The sequence below is a fragment of the Choloepus didactylus genome, chromosome 14 (assembly GCF_015220235.1).
Source record: "Choloepus didactylus isolate mChoDid1 chromosome 14, mChoDid1.pri, whole genome shotgun sequence".
NCBI lineage: Eukaryota > Metazoa > Chordata > Mammalia > Pilosa > Megalonychidae > Choloepus > Choloepus didactylus.
The window spans coordinates 98,351,389-98,370,938 of NC_051320.1; the positions used below are offsets into that span (position 1 = coordinate 98,351,389).

The window sequence follows — 19,550 nt, forward strand, 5'->3', positions numbered from 1 at the left end:
GGAGGTGCGCATGGGTGCCACAGCACAGCCCACTCCCCAGGCTCGTCTGGCTGCTGCTACACAGCTGACAGGGACCCCTACTAGCACCGTCCTTCATAGAGACCACGAACATGTGGCAGCAAGGTGACTGCACCTGGCGGAGGGCCCCTTCCTGCACTTCCTCAGGCTGCAGCAGCCCGGGGCCTGCAGGGGTTTGAGATGCAACAGGGGACCCCGTGTGAAATTCCATTAGACCCAGGGACCCGGGTGATGGCAAAGGCGGGGCAGTGGTGGGTGCATGCGCCCCCATCTGGGACACAGCGTGCACCCCCAAATCAACAAACACTGTATGACTGTCTGCTGCTGTGTCCCCAGGAAGCACGGATCTGGGACCCGGGGAGAGAAGTGGCCTGTGTGCCGTCTCTCCCAGCGCAGTGGCAATGGGGAAGACAAGCTTTGCGCCTGCACACCTAGTGGGCCTGCTCCTGTGGGGCGCGTCCACCAGGGACACAGCAAGACAACCACTGAGCTTAAGCCACGGCTGCCTTATGCCAGGAGCAGCAGGGGAGGGGGGGCTGCCAGGCTGGCAGAGCTGCCGGCTTGACCAGCAGGAAGGTGCTTGCTGGCACCAGGAGACCAAGGCGGGCATCTCCTGTGCCGTGACCGACTCTGTGGGCAAATGGCCAAGGAGCTCTGCCTGGGAAGGGCACGAGGGCACGGAGGTAGGGGCTCAGGGCTGAGAGTCTTGGGGCAACCAGATTAGCCACCTGGCTTGGCAGTTGTGCTGGGGGGAGCCCAGGAGGGGTGCTGGAGGGAAACACTGAGGTCTGCGGTCTACCCACTGGCCTTCCTCTCACACGTTGCCAGAGAAAAGAGACCACACAGAATCCTAGTGGGGCTGAGCGGCCAGGGCCAGGAAGCGGGCTATAGCGGGTGCCGTGGGGGTGCCCGGCTCCCTCCAGCCTCTCCCGGGCACTGCTCCACTGCTCCAGGCCACAGGCTCAGAGGTGGAGGAGGGAGGGGAGTTGGCCCCCAGGAGACTCTTGGCACTGGCTGGAGACAAGTGGGGAGGGGTCACTACAGCACCCAGTGGGGGCGGTGAGGGCTGCTAAACATCCCACGACACGCAGGCAGCCCCCACCAGGAGGGACTGTGCAACTGAAAGCGCCAACAGTGCTGTGGAGAAACCTCTTAGGAAGGGACAGCCTTGCTTGGAGCCACCCCTCCCCAGGAGCCGTGCACCCGATGGCGTGGGAGCGCCTGGGAGGGGACAGCTCTGCGGGCCATGCCAGTTCCAGAACTCTGCGCCCCCCACTTCCCTCCCTACGGGTGCTGCCCCGAGAGCACCAGGAACCTCCCGGCACAACCTCCGACCCGCCCCCGGGGTCTCCAAGCGCAGCTGGGGAGCTCAGCATGGTGAAACCCTCCCAGAACTGGCTGAGAGCTGACCTGGGCACACATCCCGAGGGCGTCGAGTCAGAGGCAGGGGCAGGGGGGCGAGGGCTGGGACTAAGGCCCCCAGCCAGGCAGTGGAGGAAGGGGGTGGGGGTGGGGCTGCCATCAGTCAGAGACCCCAGCCAGGAGGGGGAGGCGAGTTCCCGCTGGGACCGTCCAGTGAAGGGGCTGCAGGAGCCGTGGGGGTGGGGGCTGGGGGGTCTGGGGCCCAGGGGGGTCCCACTGGGCTGCAGTCACAGCCCAGGACCTGTCTGAGATGACACTGGGATGGAAACGGGGACAGGGAGGGGGAGTGAGTTCAGATTGGGGGACAGAGAAGGGGTCCTGGCAGAGGGGGTGCCCGGAGGCTGGGTACACAGCGGGCTCCCAGCCACTCCAGGTAGAGGTGTGTGTGTGCCAGGCCCCAGCCCCCCGGCCCAGCAGGTCCTCCAGCCCCCCAGGTCCCCTCCACTCACCGGGCCAGCACGTGTCCCTCCCAATCTCCACCTCCCGGACGTCCTGGAGACCCAGGTCCGGGAGCTCCTCTTCCCTCTGCGGCTGGGACAAGCCCTCAGGGCTGGGGCTGGAGCTGGGGGAGCCTGGGGGGATGGGGGATTGTGGATCATCTCCTGTTGCCCACCTCTGCTCCTCCATCCCCCCCAAAGCAGACTGCCTGCCCCTCGGCAAACCCCTCACCCTCCAGCCCTGGCCCTCTGCAGCCAGCCAGGTGGCCCCTGCCCCAGCCGGCACGGGGCCCCACCTCGGTGTGGCTGCCTAGGGCTCCCTGCAGGGGCGCCCCTCACTTTCCTCCCCAGCAGCTCAGGAGCCACCTCCTCCAGGAAGCCTTCCCAAAGGCCCAGCTCTGGGTGCTCACCTCCTTCAGCCCATTAGGCAGGGACAAAAACTCAGGGTGGCCAAGGATCGGCCCCTTTCCCTGGCCCGTGCTCCCAGCTCTGCCCTGTCAGTGCCCTGCTCCGGTCCCACTGCCAAGCCCGGGTCATTCTCCCTCTGGACCCCCCTTAGCTCCCTATTTGGCTTCCAGCCCCCCCCCCCCCAAACTATTAACACCGCCCTGGAACCGTGACCCTGCCCCTCAGCCACAGCCACCACCCCCCACACACACCGTGCCCTGGGGCCCTGAGGACCTGGGGGGCCTTCCCTGTCCCAGCCCCTCCAGGCTCCCGCTGTGACTCGGCCCCAGGCCCCACCACGGAGACCCAGGCATGCCCGCAGAGGGGTGAGCCTCCGCCACCACTGGCCATTGCCAACTTGGCAGCCAGCTCCCCAGCAGCCTGTGCCCCAAAGCCCCCCGAGGCCCGCTGTGGGCCCACCCTGGGGTGTGCACAACTCGGGGCTGTAATCGCAGGGTAACATCTCTACTGAGGAACCTGACAGTGAGGACACTGCCTTCTCTCCACGCTGCTCTCACAGACCACCTGGTGCTTTCTGTTCTGATGGAGAAGAACCAGTTATTCCTTCTGACACAGAAGCACATTTAACGGGACTTTACAATTTCCAAATGATAAAAGGTGGAAAGGCCTCATTGTAATAACTGGGACAGATGAGTCATATCCTTCAAGTCCCATATTAGAAGATTATACTGAAGGAGAAGCTAAACAGTTAAAAACAAAGAAAGCAGAAAGTCTTACCCTTCTTAGATACAGATAACATGCAATCACCTGATCCTCTGTGAGAACAGGATGGCTGCAGCTGTTACTTCAGTCATAAAGAAGTTGTAAATAATGGAGCAAGGTTGAATACAGTCCAATCAAATGTATGTTTATCAATATGATGTAATGGCAAAACTAATCAGTAGAATAAAATTTAAAAAAAACTATATTAACAAGTTACAGACAAGTAATAGTAATCTCTTTTCTAATTTTTAGTTCTTTATACAAGTAAAAGTATGTTACGTTGCTCTTACAGAAATCATAGCTAAATTAGTAAAAATATCACTAGAGTTTTACGGGCATTCAAGGCTAAGTCTCTGATAATGTGGATACCCTTCTCTGATCTTGAACCACTCATGGATTTTGATGCTTCACTTTGAGAGACATTCGTGTTCATGAAGCATCATTTAATGTAAAAATATGACTTAAAATTTATCTAAATCAAGGTCTACAAATTCTCTGTACCTGAGACAAGGGGGAGCTCTCTGATCTCATGTCCAGCTGCGTCTGGAGGAGTGGGGGCTCCCAGGCTTGGTAATGAATCAATTAATTTTTACATTGTAAACTTGTTCCTTTTACCTTAAGTGCTCCTTTAGTAACAATGTGTTAAAGGTGAATTCTTGTCTTGAGTGCTCCTTGCTTTTAAACTATTGTCTGTCCCTAGACTCGTGATTGAGTGGGAGGTCACTTGATGAAGCACAAACCCACTGAATCAGACCTGATGAGGCTCAGGCCTCTTCTAACGGGGATCACAGGTTTGAGGAGTAAAGAGACGAACACTGACACTGGAGGGCAGCTCGTCCTCCTTGGAGGCCATGCTCAGCTAAACTTCCACCAAGAAGCTGCCTTTGGTGGGAGAGCTCTGAGCTGGCCGCTGGGTGGCCCTGGGCATCCACTCACCACTCCTGGAAGGGGGACACTGTCGGGACACCCGGGGGAAGGGAGATGGTGCAGAGGCCCAGCATCACGTAGATGTTAAGTTGGGGGGAGCTGGGGTACACATATAGAGGAGAACAACGTGGAGGGCACAAGAACGCCGTGCATTCGAAGGCGCTAGGGGCCCTTGCACCTGCCCCGAGGTGGCTGCTGGTGAGACCAAGACCAGCATGCCTTCCTGGGACAGGATACCCAGCCTTCTAGGACCTATTTCCTCAGTACTCCCTCAGGCCTGGGAAACCGGGTGCCGAACCCCACGAGCCGCCCCTCCTGAGCCGAGCGCAGCTGTGCACACCTAATACCCATGCACACCTCACAGCCGCCCGCCCCGGCTGCCGGCTCCTGCTCCTTCAAGGCCACTCCAAGGCGCACAGCCTCCCGCCAGGCTGTCCTCCTTTTATCTGCTCTCTGGCCACAGCGGGACAGGGGTGGGAGCACCCAGCCCAGCCCAGGGTCTCGGTGCCTCTGGGGCAGGGTAAATGCACCCTTCGCCGGCTGGGGAGGCTCCGGGCTCTGGGCAGAGCCGTGTCTGCACCCACCCCTGCTGTGGGGTGCGGATGGGGAGGTGGGCTCAGGCAGGCAGGGCGGGCTGGGGGGAGAGCTCCAGGCACTCTCCTGGGGGCCGCACTGGGGGTTCTGGGCCTGCCCCCACTGACACCTGCAGCCCCTCTGTGGGACTCTCCCCGAATGAGGAAACGGCCTCGGGAGGTCAGGTGCTGGCCCCGTGCCCAGGGTGGGCAGGGACCTGCCTGGCAACCTCTGCCCCTGCTGGGCCACCCAGCCCGTGTGTTGTGAGGCCAGGCACCCACTCCGCCCCCTCTGCGCCCCCCCCGGCTGGCTGCCCTGAGCAGGGGACACAGCATGAGCATCCAGGAGCTCAAGGCCTGTGGGGTGTGGGGCTTTGTAGGGCCAATTCTGCTGGGGACAGGGAAGGACTGGGACATTCAGGAGGCGCACATGCTGTGGGACACCCCTCCCCCATGTGGGGTGCAGCTGGAGCTCTCTGGGCTGTGACCCCAGGTCGCCTGCAGTCCTCTGGGGACCCCACGTCACTGGAACGGCCCATGTGAGAGCCATGTGGCCACCCAGGACCTGACACGTTCGGTGGGTGCTCAAATGCAGGGCCAGGAGGGGGAGCAGTGGGGGGAGGGCCCTGAGCCCCGACCCCCTCCTCATTCCCAGGTCTGCGCCTTCACACGGACCACAGCACAGCCAGGGACGCAACACGCACCAAAGCCCTGTTCCGGGTGGGGTGCGGGCGGCAGGTGCACCCCAGATGCCAGTCAGAGGCCAACGGGGCTTGGGCATCAGGGGTGGTCTCCAGGCCGCTAGGGCAATGCCCTGGAGTGCGGGTCCCGGCTGCCTCCGCCCCTGCTAAAGCCCTGCAGGGTGGCCAGGCCCCAGGGCGGGGGTCCACCCGGGGGGAAGAGCCTGCTCTAGCCTCAGTGTGATGACCCTCCACCCCACTCTGCCCTGAAGCGCCCCCCACTGCTCGGGTGTCCCTGCTTCCACAGAGGGCCAGCCCCCCCACCACACCGGGAGTTCCCCAGGTGGTTGTGGAGGGCCCCAGGCCAGAGGCTCCGGGGTGGCAGGAGAAGCAGCAGGGGTGCCCAGCTGCTGGGCATACATGTGGAGGGCAAGGAGGCTGAGCAGGTAAGTGGGGATGGGAGAGTGGCAGGCACTTGCCTGGCTGGAAGGGGCCTCCCTCATCTGGGAGACAGCCTGGAAGGTGCTGGGCCTGGGCCTGGACTGTGGGGAGGAGGAGCGAGCCACGGGCCTGGGAGGGGACGGCCAGGGGCACCTGGAGGTCAGGGCTCAGGTGCCAGGGCTGGACAACCCATCCGGGAAGATGCTGGGTGGATCCCTGCCGGCCTGGGGTGTTCCAGCCCTCCCCACCCCCACTTGCCCACAGACCACCACCCACAGAGCACAACAAACCTTCCGGGACTCTCCAGAGGCACCAGCTCTGGGGGGCAGCCTTGGGGCACAAGAGTCCCCCAGGCAGCTGGGGCCCCACAAATGCCCCAATCTCAGCATGGGCTCCTGATCGGCATCTCTGGGAGAGGCAGAGAGGTCCCAGAACAGAAGAAAAGGGTCACCCCATACCCCCACCCAGGACAGAGCTGCCCGGGGCAGGCGGTGGCCTTTGAGCCCGAGCTGCACAGCCCGATTCCCCACTTCGCCATGCCACCCGCTCACGCGTCTCCCTGCCTCTCCCCATCCTCCAAGGGCTTGCCTGCTCCCCCACAGCCCCACAGCCCTGGCATCCAGCTCCAGGCCCAGCCAGAGGCTGGGAAACTGCACCCTAGAACGCCCACCTGTGAGGTGGAGCCAGGAAGTCCCCGGGATCCAGGCCTGGGAGCTGGGGGCTCTGGGGAGGCTGCCTCAGCCCCTAGCTTGCTGGAGGGCCCTGGACATGGTTCCCAAAGCTGGGGTCTCTCCTACTACAGACCAGCAGACCCCAGAGCACTGCCGAGGCCTTGGCAGAGAAGAGAGGTTGAGACACCAGAGGGTGGTCTTTGCTCTCATGGGCTGCTTGGGCATTGAGGCAGGTGCCCCCACCCCCAAACTGACTTTGTGTGATGGGGCCCCCAGCTGGGCAAGGAAAAGGAGGCCACCCCCCGCCCCCATCAGCAGCCTGCCTCCCTGAAGGCAGCCCCCACCCCAGGCAGAGCTGGCACGTAGGCGGTTCCGGACAGCCGGGGGCACACACGCAGACTGGTCCCGGGACCTGACCCGAGCCTGCCTGCCGGGAGCCTGGGGCCCAGGCGGGGTGCATGGCCATCGCGGGGAACCTGTGCCCCCTGTGCTGCTCCACGCGGTTCCCCACGCTGCCCCAAGACGATGCCCCTTCCCTAGGAGCCAGGCTCTGTCCGCCGGAGGAGGTCAAGGGCGCAGCTCAGGTCCGCTGGGCCTGGCCTTGATTCCGCTGCCTCCACGTGCTCCTCCCAGACCTCCAGGGCCCCCTCGGGAAGGGTCACGTGAGAAACTGAGGTACAGCCATGGCCTGCTTGGCAATTCCCACTGAGCAAAGGGCCTGGGGTGGCAGCTGGTAGGGAAGGAGGGGCGGCTGCCCCAGGGCAGGGCCCAGCTGCTCCTCCTCCTGCAGCCCCTGGCACAGAGTAGGTGCCTGGGGACGCCTGGGCCCCTCCAAGCAGTGCCAGCTCCACCCACACGCCCTCCCCACAGCACATCTAGTCTGAGCCGCAGTCCACCCTGTGTGCTAGGGCCCACAGACAGCGCTGTGCAGGCGCTGGCGCCAGTGTGGAGGCAAGTCCCTGGAGCCGGGCAAGGCACAGGAACTGATCCGGAGGGACCCATTCACTCCCAGCTGTGTGACCCGGTGCAAGCTCCGTAAGCTGCCTGGGTCTCACCTGCCTCCTCCGTGACTGGGTGACTGTCGCCCAACAGGGCTGCCACCAAGAGCCAACATGACAAGGCCACTCAGGCCGTGGTGCAGCGTGGCTGCTTCTCAGGGCTCAGCACGGCACTCGCCCCCGAGTGAGACCCCCTGGGGGCAGAAGCCCTGCAGCACGGCCTCCTGCTCCTGGGCCTGGCGCTGGCTGCAGTGCATGGCGCTGGGGTCCTCACCCTGCTGCCCCCAGCTCGGCCGTGAGGCGGCAAGGCCAGGCCTGCTGCGGGATGGAAACCCCTGGCTCCCAACGCCCTCGCTTGCACCACCTCCCAGCCCGACAGGAGACCAAGGCAGGGTGGAGAGGCCACGGCTTCCTCCCCGAGGTCCCTCGGGACCACAGCCCAAAGCAGGCTGGCAGGAGCTCTGGGAACTTCCTGTTTTCCTGGCTCAGAAACAAAGGCTCAGAGAGGGGAGGCCACTCACTTGGGTCATACTTCCCTTCCCGCCCCCACCCCCAGCCCAGAAGGAAGAGCAGCGGCGGAGGCCTGAGGGTCAGCGTGCACCCACCCTGCCCCTCCTGGGGCCTGGCCTGAGGGTGCAGGACCCGCATCCTGGGGAGCAGCATTTGGTGGCCCCTCTGGTGGCCAGGGGTGTGAGGAAGGCACATGGTGGGGTGCAGGGGGCAGCGGTGGGGAGTCTGGGAGGGGGCACGAGCCTCAGGGGCAGTACCATGTGGACGATCGTGGAGGTGGAGCAGGGCCTCGTGGTGGGCTCCAGGAGGCATCCCTGGTGACGAAACACTGACAGGGGACACTGCAGGAGGGGGCTCCTGGTCGTCCCCCAGGGCCGCCATCTTCCCTGAGGCCTCCTGGAGGTGTGCGCACCTGGGACCTGGGGAAAATGAGAACCAGGGCAGGATGAAGGCAGTGGGGCAGCCGGCCGGCTCCAAGCAGCGCAGGCGGGAAGGGGCTCATCCACGCAGCTGGGGAGTCGAGGCCCGCCAGGGGGAAGGCAGTGAAGCCTTGGGGTGCGTGGGGTCTGGGCCACAGGTGGCCAGGACCGGTCTGTCCCCTCGGTGAGGGGCATTTTGGGCTGTGTACCGAGCACAGCGAGTGACCCGGAGCGTCCTCCCGGCTATGGCCCCAGCCACCAAGAAAAGCACCCTGGCTCCTCCAGAAGAACTTCCTGCACCACAGCCGAGGGCCGCTGGCCCTGGGAGGGAGGAAACCTGAAACAGGGCTGCCTCAGCCAGAAAGGCTCTGGATTGAACCTGAGGGAGGCTTTTCCTGGAGGGCAGAGGGAGACATTTCTGGAGAAAGAACTTCCTCTACCCGGCGAGCCCCCAGGCTCCCGCCGCAGGCATCCCACTCGGGCGGCAGACTCACTCGGGGTCAAAGACACTTTTCCTTATTCGGTTTGCAGGGATGGCCTGAGTCCAATGTGGAAAGAGGTTTTTAAATTTTCCTTCCATACTGTGATAAAGTAAGAATTCCATTCTGGAGTGTAAAGAGAAAGGTGGCAAGAAGGACATTCGGCAAGGGCTGCAAAGGGAACTGCTCCAAGAAAGGGGGGAGGGTGTCCACCCCGGCAGACCTCATTCCCGCAGGTGGGGAGGGTCAAGGCCAGCCTGGTAAGGTGGATGCATGGGGGGGGGGTGGTGCAGGCGTGACATTTGGGCCCCCTACCACCTCAGCAACATCTTTTTTTTTTTTTTAAACTTCATTGTTTTAATACCGTGAAATACAAGTATGAAACATTGTACAAGTATATTTTTTACTACATGGAGACGAAATACTACATTTGTGTTTTTACCAGAAGCTGTACCATCCAATCCTAGCCACTATCAATGGCTTTTCACAGGGATTTCTTACTAGTCCTGTGAGGTTTTATTGTGAATAAAAAAGTTCACAACTTTTTCCACTGCAAATTTACAGGTATCTTAACATTCTTATGAAGCTGCTTTGAAGAACCATTAACAAATACAAAATCACCTTAGCCAAGAGATTTGAGTGAGTAATATTTCATGCTGGCGAGATCTCCCTTATATTGGCATTGCAAAGACTTGGGATAAGAAAGAGTACAGCCTCAATCAGTGACATCTTAAGGCACAGTTAATGCACGGGGGGCCCGGTCTGGGAAAAGCCAGTGCACTGGCTGGCGGAGGTGGGGGTCGCCCCGCGGGAAAGGGCGGCATCTCGGACAGCTCGGGCGCAGGGCGCAGCTCACCCCTCCGCCGGGAGACCTCAGGCCAGGGGCTTCTCCGGGCCTCAGTTTCCCTTCTGCAAGGCGGGGACAGCAACAAGCTGCCGTCACGGGGACTCTGGGCGAGTGGGGGGAGGCGCAGGCCGGCCAAGGCGCCCCGCAAACGGAAACCCCTCGACCCCCCAGAGCCAGGGCTTGGCGGCCCCTCCTGCTGCCGCGCCCCCAGCACCCCTCGCCTGCGCCCAGCGCCCGAGACCAAGGTCAGAGCGGGGGGCGGCTCCGCAGGGGTCGGAGCGGCTCCGGGCCGCGCGGCTGCACAGGCCGCTTTCGCGGGAAAGCCCTCACGACCGCGAGCCGGGAAGCCTCGGGCGCCCGAGAATGCCGCCCCCGCCGCCGGGCCCCGCGCCCACTCACCTTCCGCGCCCGGAGGCGGCCGCCCGCGCGCGCCGGCCGGAAGTGAGCGCCGCGCCCCGCCCGACCCCGACCCCGCCCCTGCGAGCGCTTCCGGGACGCTCTAGGCGCTCGGAGGACCGCGCCGCTCGGTGGCTGCGGCGGAAGGTCTCCCCCCCCGCCAAGCCTGGCGCCCCGGGCTCTGCCATCCCGAGGCCCTTACCCGGACCCCGCCTCCGATCCCCGCGCCCTGCCCGCCCCTGCCTCTCCTTCCCCACTGCCCCTGGGCGCGCAGGGCCCCCTCCTGCAGCCCGCCAGCCCCGTGAGCTCCGGGACCTCACCCCCTTTCCTTAATCCCGGCCGTGCCTGAGGCTGGGGCGACCGCCAGCTTCAGGGCCAGAGCAGGGAGGCTGACAGTACCCAGGGCTCGAAAGGGAGGTGACCAGAGTCAGCGGGGCCGTGGTGGAAAGCAGCCACCACCCCTGGTCTCCCTGGATCCAGTCACCTGTCAGAGTTATTTCTTTAATAAGGAGTGAGTTTAGAGGGTGAAGTTGATCAGGTCCTTTTTGGGGATGGACACTGAAGGAGCAGCACCAGCCACGGGGCCTTAGGAGAGCTCAAGGAGTGTGTACCCGGCCCTCCAGCTTCTGCTCCTGGCCTGCAGGTGAACCCCGCTCACACCCGCCTTTCTGTGACCCCAGCCAACAAGCCGTCCTCTCCCAGGGGTAGCGAGAGATGTGAAACTTTCGTTAGCCTGGGGCTGCTGGAGAGGGGCCCATTCATCATGCTGAAATGGAAGTCACCATCCTCAAGGATTTCTGACCATCTGTTTAATCTTTGGATCAACAGGACACCTGACCCCCTGTGCATCGTGACACTGAGCTAGACACCATATAGATGCAGAGAACCAACTCCTCAAGAATTTACATGTGCTGGAGTGAGGGACCGTTCCAAACAGGCTAAGGGCGTCCACAGAGTTCTCCTTTCCCAGCAGCCATCCCCTTTAAACACCGAGGTGGGGACAGTGCTGGTGAGGGGTGACTGGCAGGAGATGCTGCCTGGCCGGGCTTCTCTCCTGCACGGGCCTTCTGATGGTGGGTGAGGGGGAAGCACCAGTTAAAGGCCCTTTCTCCCAAGAGTGACTCTCCAGGGTGAGTACTCAGATTCTGGAGGAGGACAGAGGGCGTCTGAAGGCCCCCCAGCCCACACTCACTACATTCACAGTGAAGGCCTCTCTCCTGTGTAAACCGTCTGATGCTGAGGAAAACCTGGGATGTAGCTGAAGGTTTTCCCACAGTCAGGACAATCAGAGGGTTTCTCAGTGTAACTTCTAATGCTCAGTGACAAGAGTGCTCCCCACGGTCCTCAGGGCTTCTTGCTCTTTGGTGTGAACTCTCCAGTGTCCATGGCAAATGGAGTTCTGACTGAAGTCTTCCACTTCACAGGGCTTCTCTCCAGTGTGAACTCTCTGGTGTTGAATAAAGTGTGAACTGTGGCTGAAGAGTTTCCCACATTCCTTACATTCACAGGGCTTCCCTCCAGTATGAACTCCGCAGTGTTTGATTGTGTCTGAACTGCAACTAAGGCCTTTCCACATGTATTGTGTTCACAGGGTTTTTCCCCAGTGTGAACTCTCTGATGCTTTGTGACATGATTTTCTACAAAAGGTTTTCCCCTGCTTGGTACACTTATAGGCCTTTTCTCCAGCATGGATTCCTCAGTGCACAGTAAGGGCTAAATGCTGGGCAGATCTCTAGTTGCATAGATCACAGCAAGTTTCTTTTTTACCTCTTGGAATTCTCTTCTTATGATGGGTTTTAAATTCCATTTAAAAGTTCTACCAAAATTATCCTGAACATGGTGTTCTTTCCTCTGGATGTTTTCTTATGGATGGCAACACTTGCTGGGGAACTTGCTAGAAAGTGGATTCTCTGTTTTCCTTCTTTGGGATGTCTCAAATGCCCCTCTAAACTGCCCTGTCATCCAAACATCCCCAAACTTTAGGGCCTTATCTGCTGTAAGAAGTATCCTTCTTCCTGAATGTCCTGATGTTCATCCAGAGCTTCTTCCTCAGTCCTGTTTTTATGACCTGAGAAAGAGAAAATTGTCACTCCTTGTCGAGGAGAGACAAACCACTGGAGAAGAATTCTCTGAGCCCATCAAGCAGGGATGAATGCCTGCCTGCAAGGACCCCCAAGCCTGGGGAGGCAGGGAGGCAAGAAATGGCAAGACAGGAGCTGCAGCCTGGGGACCCCCACTGGAGAGCTTGAGACAGGGAAGGAGGGACCCAGAGAGCCAGAGAATCTTCTCAAGGAGGAGAAGATGTCTGGTTGCAGGGCAGGGAGAGCTGAGGCAGGAGAGAGAAGCCAGCCAATCATGGCTGAGTGGGAAGAGGACAGACACCCCGAGAGGGCAATCCAGTGTCAGAGAGAGGGATCCAGGGTGCGGGACCAGCCTTGTGGGTGACCAGAGGCTGAGGGGGCGGCCAGGACAGGAGCTGGGAAAGGAGGTGGAGCAAGTCCAGCAGCCAAGAAAAGGTGCCTGGAGAGAGCAAAGGGAAGGGAGGCCCAAAGCTCCTCTGAAATTCAGGGCCACCCAGGACCAGTTAGGTCCTGGTGAAAAAGAGTTTTCAGGCCCCCAGGAAGAGTGGAGCAACGTACAGTCCTTCTGTGGGGCCCACACTGATGTGCAGCAGGGTGGGCTGTGGCCCTCGGCCCAGAGCTTGCTCCCGCATCCCTGCCTCCCGCGGCGGCCCTGCTGAACCCCAAGTCCTCACACAGTTGGCCCTTCCTTGGGTGGCCCTGGCCGCCATTCACCTTGACGGCCTCTCTGGGGCACTCCTCGATCTCCGGGCCGGCGTATTCACGACCAGTGAGGCCTGCACTTGCTCCAGCGGGGCGATTCTGCCGAGTTTAGAGTCGGCATATCCTCCTTGAGGGGAAGAAAATGGAACACGTGCATCCAGGCTGGGAGGAGCCCGGCCGTGGCCTCAGTGCCAGCAAACGGCCGGCTTCCACGTACACCTGCCGGGTGAGGGCACCAAACCAGAGGCCCGGACCTGGGTTCACGGCTCTGCTGTGGCCCCGTCATGTCTGTCTCCCGGGGGTCCCTGCGTAGCCTTGGCATGTCTGCTTGAGCGGGCTCCTGACCACCCTGGCCGGCTCCGGAGCACCAGGAAGGGGGTCTTCCCACCCCAGGGGGGCCGGGCTCCTGCAGCTCAGCAATGCCTCTCCGAGCAGGGGCCAAGCACCCCGATTCTCCCTCCAGGGCACAGAGCATCCTAGTTCTGCAGGGCTGCTGCAAGACAGCACCGCAAAACTTGTTCTCTGCGGTTCTGGAGGCCGGGAGGTTGAGTCCTGGCCTCGACAGGGCCGGCTCCCTTGGGAGGCCCCTTCCCGGCTCCTCCCCGGCCTCCTCCGGCGTCTGGTGGCCGGGCACTCCAGCCTCTGCCTCTGCCTTCCAAGGCCGTCTGCCCCGGGTCTGTTTCTGGGTTCAAATGTCCTCCCTATAAGGACACGAGCAATAGGGCACGAGGGCCCCCACGGGGTGTGACCTCACCGAACCAGGTACAGCTGTGGAGACCCGTCTCCAAGCAAGGTCACATCCACAGGGCCAGGGATCGGGATGAACGTGTCCTTTTTGGGGACACAACTCATCCCTCCGCGCACGGCCACGCCCTCCAAGGCCGGCAGCTCCTGGAAGGACACGTGTCCCTTGCCTCGGGGACAGCGTCTCCCCTGTGAGCTGGAGGACGGCGCCTGTCACCCCGGCCAGCCCTCCAGGGAAGACCCGCGGGCCTCCGGGAGGGGCAGCGGCTGGGGGCACGGCAGGGCCCGCGTCCCCGGGCTGCGGAAGGGCTCTCTACTGCGGGGTTCGAGCGGCCTCTGCCGACCTGACAGCCCGGGACCAGTGAAGCGGGAAGGCAGAAGGTAGCCGGGGCGGGGCCAGCCGGGTGGGGGGGGCGGGGCGCGGGCAGGGGCGTGGTCAGCCCGGTGGGCGGAGCGGGGCGCGGGCAGGGGCGTGGTCGGCCCGGTGGGCGGGGCGGGGCGCGGGCAGGGGCGGGGCCAGCCTGCGTTTGCCGCGGGGAGGCAGAGGCCGATCAGCGAGGGTTTAAATATCAGCCTGGGAACCGTCAACGGGGTTCTGTGGAAAGTTTCTGCACAGGACTCAGACGTTTAACCGAAATATGCATAAAATTTAAAGAAACCCAGTATCTTTCTTGGAAATTCACACAATGATTCTAAAGTTAATCCAGACCAAAGCCCACCCCTTACCCCCCAAGAAGACGACCTGGAAGTCTGTGCAGCTCAGACATAGTTTATTTGCCTCACGGTGTTTTGTTTTGTTCAATAAAAACTTGAATCGTTTGCCAACATTTACGGATTGGAAGGTTTTGGGGGAAAATATTTGCAGACTAAATATCAAACGACTCGTGTCCAAAATATATTTTAAAAACTCTGAACTGAACAGTACAAGAACGAACAATTCAGGTAGAAAATTGGCAAAAGACCTGAACAAGCAATTAACCAAAGAGGACGCATGGACGACAATTAAGAACATGGAAAGTTGTTCGATGTCACTAGGGAAACGCAAATTAAGATCACAGCGAGATGTCACAACACACCTGTTAAAATGGCTAAAATAAAATAGACTAACAAACCCCAAGTGTTGGCAAGGATGTGGAGCAACTGGGAATGTAAGATCATGCAGCCACTCTGGAAAATAGCCGGCAGCTTCTTAAAAACTTGAACATACAGGTACAATACAATCCAGCAATTGCACTCTTGACATTTATCCCAGAGAAATAAAAACAAATGTTCATGCAAAAACCTGTGCACAAATGTTCATAGCAGCTTTATTTGCAATAGCCCCAAGCTGGAAACATCACTAGGAAAATATTGGTGGTTTTGCAGACTGTAGTCAGATTTCACAGGGTTTGCAGGAACTCAGGTTTGGTGGTTTTTTGGGGGGTGGAGGTGGTGGGGCATATGCCTTTGAATAAAGGCATATGGCATTCTGTCACATGTACAGATTCTTGTAACAAAATACAGAACTGTTCTGTCACCAGAAAGGAATGCCTCGGTTCTGTCCCTTTATAGGCACATCTGCCCACTCCAGGAACACCTGGCAACCACCCATCATCCCCAGGAGAAGGAAGGCCAACAGGTCTGAGAAAGTTTGGGATGTATTCTTAACTCCAGCTGGTATATAGAAGTCCAGGGCAAAGGGCAATGGGTGTCACAAAAGGGGAAGAAACCCACAAAGGGGGCTGGAACAGTGGCATGGAAGGGGTTTTGAGGAAATACAAGGTATGCTGATTTAATGTATGCAACTAAATATATCATTGTTGTGCCAGCAACAAGCCTGGTCTGTTGAAGCAAAAGAGCCCTGGATTCAAATTCTAGTCCCTGCCCTCATCTATAGATGGGAATAAAGATATTACTGCTGAAGATTGTTTTAGGAATTAAATGAACTACTGTATGTAAAGTACCTGGTGTATAAGAAGAATTCAAGAAATATCATCACCTTATATGTCACCCTTATCATTAGAGATGCCAGGATAGGATTTAAAACACTTTTAAATCTTGTATTTTGCAAGAAGTGTTCTCTCTCTCTCCATCTTCCTGCTTCACTCCCTTTCTCCCTGTTAGTTCCTAGCATAGGGCCTGGAACATATTAGATGCTCAATAAATAGTTACTGAATAAATGAAGATGGGAAAGTGCAAAATGTGGAACAATATGAGCTCACAGCCCTTTCCAACATCATAGTAGAGGGTCTCACTAGTCTATGAAGACAAGAAAGAGAAATTAGAGATAAAGACACAAATATTGGGAAGAGAACACTTTGCTGTTGATAACCAACTGGGAGATATTAGAAAAAGAATCTAATGAAAATCTATTATGAACCTCAAAATAAAACCTTAAAAAAAGTGCAAGCAAGGTTTTTATGGAAAAAAGTACAAATCGTCATTGAAGACTACAAAGACATAAATACATTAAGTAGCATAAACTGATAGCATTCAATATGGTAACAAGGCTGATTTTCCCCCAAATCAATGTTTACATTTAATGTAATGCAAATCAAAATCCCAGCAGGAGTTCTTACAAAATGTATTATGCTAATTATGACCTTCACATGGAGCGACAAATCTACAGGAATACAATTTTTGTTGAGGGAGGAAAAAAATAAAAGGATAGACCTGTCCTACAAAATGTTAAGGCACTTCAGTTTTAAACCACATAGGACTCATGGGGAACAGACCAGCAGATCAAAGGCCCAGGACTAAGGTCCACCTGCCTGTGTGGAAGCTTGGTGGTCGGTACGAATTGGTGGGGAAAAGACAGACCAGTCAATAAATCATGTGGGACAATTGACTTTCCTTATGGAAAAAAAATTAAGTTAGCTCCCTACGTCACACCACATATCGACAAGAACTCCAGAAGGTTTAATGATCTAAATGGGAGAAACCAAACTTTCAAATGAAGAGAAACAGAGGAATATGATGTTGGCTGAAAGAGCAATCCCAGAGCAGTCCCCACCCACACCTTGAACCAAGGACTTGGGTTGTGGACAAGGGTGAATCGAGCTCTAGTTGCCCAAATAGGAAAGTTTAAAAACATAAAGGGGGAGAGTTACTTGATAAGAAGGGCCAAGGCTCCATCCTACAGAGGGTGGCATGGCGGTAAAGGGCACAGCTGTGGTGTCTGAAAGACCTGGGTTCAAGTCCCAGCGCTGGCCCGTCCCATTGTGTGATTTTGGCTACATAAACTCCCCCTTTCTAGGCCGTGGTTTCCTGACAGTTCCTGCCAGAGATTGAGAGAACACGCTGTTCGCTCTGTGAGAATTCGTCCCTCCTCCCCCCTGCCCATCTACATGCTCATCCATATGCAGCACATGTCCACAGAGCAGCCACAGGGGCCAGGTCTTCTGCCACGAGCTGCGGGACAAGACGAGCTCATGTTCCACTGTGTGGAGAGAGAGAACAAACAAGGGTGGGAGAAAGAAAAAAGGGAGGATAACTACACAGGGTGGTCCAAGAAGACCTCTCTAAGAGGAAGAGAGAGAGAGAGAAAGAAAGCAATCTGGGAGCAAGAGCATTCCAAACAGAAGGAAGACGGACGTGCAAGGTCCTGAGGCCTCAACCAACCAATCACAGGAAAAGAGATTGAGTCAGGCACCAAAAACCTCCCAAAAAGAGAAGCCCAGGACCAGATGGCTTCACAGATGAATTCTACCAATTATTCCAAGAAGAATTAACACCAATCCTGCTCAAACTCTTCCAAAAAACTGAATAGGAGGGAATACTACTGAATTCATTCAATGAAGCCAACATCACCCTAATGCCAAGGTCAGACAAAGATACTACAAGAGAAGAAAATGACAAACCAATCTCTCTAATGAATATAGATATAAAAATCCTCAACAAAATACTAGCAAAACAAATCTAACAGCCCTTTAAAAGAATTATACACCATGACCAAGTAAGTTTTATTTCAGGTATGCAAAGGTGGTTCAACACAAGTAAATCAATTAATGTAACACACCGCATTAACAAATCCAAGGGGAATACCACATGTTCATCTCAATTGATGCAGAAAAGGCATTTGACAAAATCCAGCACCCCTTCTTGAGAAAAATACTTCAAAAGCTAGGAATAGAAGGAAACTTCCTCAACATGATAAAGGGCATGTATGAAAACTTCACAGCTAATATCATCCGCAATGGTGAAAGACTGAAAGCTTCTCCCTCTAAAATCTGGAACAAGACAAGGATGGCCGCTGTCGCCATTGCTATTTAACATTGTGCTAGAAGTTCTAGCTAGAGCAATTAGGCAAAATAAAACAATTAATTAATTAATAAAAGACATCAGATTGGAAAGGAAGAGGTGAAACTTTATTTGTAGAAGACATGATTCTATATTTAGAAAGTCCCAAAAAATCTACAAATTTCCTGAGGCATGAAAGAGTGTCACTGAGAACTGGAAAGAAGACCAGGCAAGCCGGAGTGTGGGAGGGAAGGGGAGAAAGGAACAAGATGGGTTTGATCCGTTGGGCCAAACAGCCTTGAAGCCATGACCGGGAGCCTGGATTTCCCTGTAGGTGGAATGGGAGCCACTTACGGTCCTGAGCAAGGGGGTGAGGAGATCTAGTATGCGTTTAAGATCAGCTCTGCTGCGATGGGGAGTCTGGCTTCAGAGGAGAGCCAGAGAGCAGTGGAGAAATGGGTGAGCTGCTGCAGCAGCCGCACAGGCGAGTGTCACTGGTTCCTCTCTTAACTCTTCAAGACTGTGATCTCCGTTAGAAAATGCCTGAGCCTTATCATGCTGCAATTCAGTGGGTTTGTGCTTCATCAAGTGACTTCCCACTCAATTAAGAGTATAGGGACAGACAGTAGTTTAAAAGTAAAGAACCCTGGAGACAAGAATTCAACTTCAACACATTGTTACTAAAGGAGCACTTAAGGTAAAAGGAACAAGTTTACAATGTAAACATCATTGATACACTAGCAAGCCTGGGAACCCCCACTCCTCCAGACGCAGCTGGACATGAGATCAGAGAGCTCCCCCTTGTCTCAGTTACAGAGAATTTATAGCCCTTGTTTAGAGTAACTTTAATTAAGTCATATTCTATTTTTTTTAATATTAGACAAGGTATTATTTATGGGAGTTTATTTGAGCAGTTTATGATTCATGAATCAGAGCAGCATCCAAACCGCACCTGAAAAAGAAGCTCCCTCAAGACAAAGAAGAGAGGAAGGTTACATAGGGTGACTGCAGAAACTTAAAACAAAAATATTTGATTGGTTACTGTAAAATTCCTTTTTTCTTTTAGAAACTTGGTGACACCTAGTGGACATGGGCCTTCCCTACATTTGATTTATTCTTTCACTGTTGGCTTCTATTTGTTGTAGTTAGAATTATACGATGTGTGGCTTTTTGTGTCTGGTTTCTTTCACTTAACACAATGTTTCCAAGGTTCATCTATATTGTAAGCAATGGTGTTTTACATGCACATTTCAACCAGATTGGGATGGAAAAATAGTGTGTATCTCAGGTTAGTAAACCAAAGGAATGCCACTTAGTTGTTGGTGTTTGTTTTGTTGTGTGTGTTTTTTTTTTTTAATGGTCAAAAACTTAGAATTTGCCAGCTGGACTTGTTTAGATGATCCCAATTTTGTTGGTAACACCCAAAGCATCATCGTCAGGAGCCAGTCAAGCATATTCCTTCTTGTCTCCATCAGGACTGATACAGTGCTGACCTTGGCCTTGTCAATGTCATGGAGCATCTTCACAGCCTCTCTGGTCCGGTGCTTGTTGGCCTTGACATCCACAGTGAACACAGATGTGTTGCTGTCTTTAGTCTTCATGGCTGACTCAGTGGTCAGGGGGAACTTGGTATAGCACAGTGGTCAAGCTTCTTTCTCCTGGAAGTGCTCTCCCAAGGATATATGGGCTACCTTCTGAGACACAGCATCTTGGGCCACCAAAATGTGGGTGAAGGGTGGATCCTCTCTATTATCTGTGGCCATGGAGGACACCTTTCAGTACTGCCTTCTTGACTTTCAAAGCCTTTGCTTTCCTTCG

At 56.4% G+C, this 19,550-nt stretch overlaps 1 protein-coding gene across 1 annotated transcript in view; it reads right to left on the minus strand.

Moving 5' to 3' along the window:
• The window catches only part of LOC119508925 (zinc finger protein 135-like), a 51,628-nt gene extending 32,295 nt beyond the window's left edge, over window positions 1–19,333 (minus strand). The window contains exons 1-9 of the mRNA XM_037802632.1: window positions 19,226–19,333; window positions 15,716–15,752; window positions 13,792–14,035; window positions 13,525–13,710; window positions 13,012–13,300; window positions 12,743–12,869; window positions 9,991–10,068; window positions 8,104–8,265; window positions 1,890–2,012 (exon numbers count right to left, since the gene is read on the minus strand). Of these exons, the coding sequence (XP_037658560.1) occupies window positions 1,890–2,012; window positions 8,104–8,265; window positions 9,991–10,068; window positions 12,743–12,869; window positions 13,012–13,300; window positions 13,525–13,710; window positions 13,792–14,035; window positions 15,716–15,752; window positions 19,226–19,333 (1,354 nt within the window). The remainder of the gene's footprint in view (window positions 1–1,889; window positions 2,013–8,103; window positions 8,266–9,990; window positions 10,069–12,742; window positions 12,870–13,011; window positions 13,301–13,524; window positions 13,711–13,791; window positions 14,036–15,715; window positions 15,753–19,225) is intronic.
• Between the last annotated feature and the right edge of the window lie 217 nt (window positions 19,334–19,550).